Source organism: Wolffia australiana, chromosome 6 (genome assembly GCF_029677425.1).
Source record: "Wolffia australiana isolate 7733 chromosome 6, ASM2967742v1".
Classification (NCBI taxonomy): Eukaryota; Viridiplantae; Streptophyta; class Magnoliopsida; order Alismatales; family Araceae; genus Wolffia; species Wolffia australiana.
In genome coordinates, this window is record NC_135840.1 from 16,877,501 (window position 1) to 16,879,420 (window position 1,920).

Here is a 1,920-nt window from a genome sequence, read left to right on the forward strand (position 1 = left end):
AAGGACTGAAGGAAACAACCTGCGCTCGCCGAGAGAATTCGAGTCGAAGTAATCCCATCAGAAAAAAGCTCGTTATAAATTGCCACGGACTCGTCGCCATTTCATTCATCGCGTTCTCGTCCACGCTAGTCCTGCCGTGAAAAAAGGATAACCTGTCGATCCGCTCTCCTCAGCTTTGAAACATGAGTTACTACGATCAGCAGAAGGCCGCCCCAGCAGGTACCCTTTCTCTCTCTCTCTCTCTCTGTCTCTCTCTGTCTCTCTCTCTCTGACCTCTTATCTCTCTCTCTCCCCCCTCCTTCCTCGTCCCGTCCATTCTTCATCTGTTTGAAAGATCGAATTGTTTTCTCTGTTCCCGTTTTTCCCTTCTCTCTCTCTCTCTTATCAGCCATCTCTCTCTCAGCAGGCATCTCTATTTCACTCATACATACAGCGGGTTTCTCTTTTTCTGACTCCTCTCTCTCTCTCTCTCTGAAAGGCCATCTTCCTCTCACACCCATCCTCTCTCTATCTCACACACGCACCATGCATCTCTCTTTCACCTCTTTCGCTCTCACACACAATTAGGGTTTTCCAGGGGAACAGTATACATAACTCAGTCACATCTCTATCTTTCTCTCTATCGTCATCACTCTCTCATACACGCACACACCAGGCACCTCTCTCTCTCTCTCTCTCTCTCACGAGGCATCGCTCCATACCCCTCTCCCTCTCTCTACACATGACTATTGACCAAAAGATTACGACCCTATGTGTCCTGCTGGCCTCTTAGATCACAATTACTTACCCTTCCCCGTTTTATTTAAACACTATTCATTTGCTCTTAGACCAATCTTTTTTTGTCTATCCATCCTTACTTGATACAGTGAAACAAATCTTCATAACTTAGTTCTCACTAACCATGACAAAATAGTTAACTTCAGAACATATTAAATATGTAAACATAGTTTCTTCTTTTTATGTAAAATATTTTTCTTCTTATTAGAAAAAATATTTGTTCTCATGTGGTTACATTTATACAGCTTACCCCCCACCGCCAGCCGAGGGGTACCCGGCCTACGTGGCACCACCGCCTGTTGGTTATCCGACTAAAGATCAAGTTCAGTACTCATCATCAGTCCCTACAGAGACACGTAGCCGTGGAGATGGGTTCTGGAAAGGATGGTGAGTAAAAAATTTCCTAAATTTTAGAAAAAACTTCAAAAATATTTCTTAAAATTTTTCTCAGCGATCATTATTAATATTCAACCGTCCTGGACTTTAAAATGTGGATTGGAATATTATATCATAGAGAATTAGATTGTAGTATACTTTAAATTGCTTTCTCGACGTCTTTTTGTAATTTTGGATTATATATCTTGTGATATTTTTGTACTAAAGTATGCTGATCATTTTTTGGTGTCCTCTTGCAGTTGTGCTGCGCTCTGCTGCTGTTGCCTTGTGGATATGTGTTTCTGATTTGAAAAGCCATTTCTCTGTTTCTGTCTCTCACGTTCTATTTGAGAGGCTTTTTTATTTGTTGTATGTGATATCTTCATCATACGCTCTGATCAGTGTATGATATTTTTTAATAATAAAAAAATCATTCTAGTTTACAATTTCAAATGCAATTCAAACATATTGGATATTCCTTGAATGAAAAGAAGTTACGCAGAGTAATTGATTTGCTTTAATGAAATTAGAAGGTTTGAGTGGATGGGGTGAGGTAGACGTTGCATATATGCTTGGTGAAAGACAAGAAATAAATAGCAGTATTGATTCATTCTCAATATTTTTATAAGTAATACATTCAGAATAAAATATATTTGATTAAAAAGTTAGCTATAATACTAATTCACATAACGTTAAATTTGAGTTGAATTATGTTTATTTTTTTCACGTTGTTTGGAAGATCAAAAAATCATGAAGGTGCAGGGTAAG

At 38.7% G+C, this 1,920-nt stretch overlaps 1 protein-coding gene across 1 annotated transcript; it reads left to right on the forward strand.

Annotated features, from left to right (window-relative positions):
* The first annotated feature begins 58 nt into the window (after positions 1-58).
* LOC144704764 (protein CYSTEINE-RICH TRANSMEMBRANE MODULE 4-like) lies at positions 59-1,598 on the forward strand. The gene is made up of 3 exons (XM_078577287.1): positions 59-219; positions 1,023-1,164; positions 1,413-1,598. Exons 1-3 carry the CDS (start codon positions 183-185, stop codon positions 1,456-1,458), a joined length of 225 nt encoding a protein of 74 aa, XP_078433413.1. The 5' UTR covers positions 59-182; the 3' UTR covers positions 1,459-1,598.
* Positions 1,599-1,920: the final 322 nt, after the last annotated feature.

Coding starts and splice junctions, on each gene's coding strand:
- LOC144704764 (XM_078577287.1), top strand. CDS start 183: ATGAGTTACTACGATCAGCAGAAGGCCGCCCCAGCAG. Junction 220..1,022: donor GCAGAAGGCCGCCCCAGCAG/GTACCCTTTCTC, acceptor ACATTTATACAG/CTTACCCCCCACCGCCAGCC. Junction 1,165..1,412: donor GATGGGTTCTGGAAAGGATG/GTGAGTAAAAAA, acceptor GTCCTCTTGCAG/TTGTGCTGCGCTCTGCTGCT.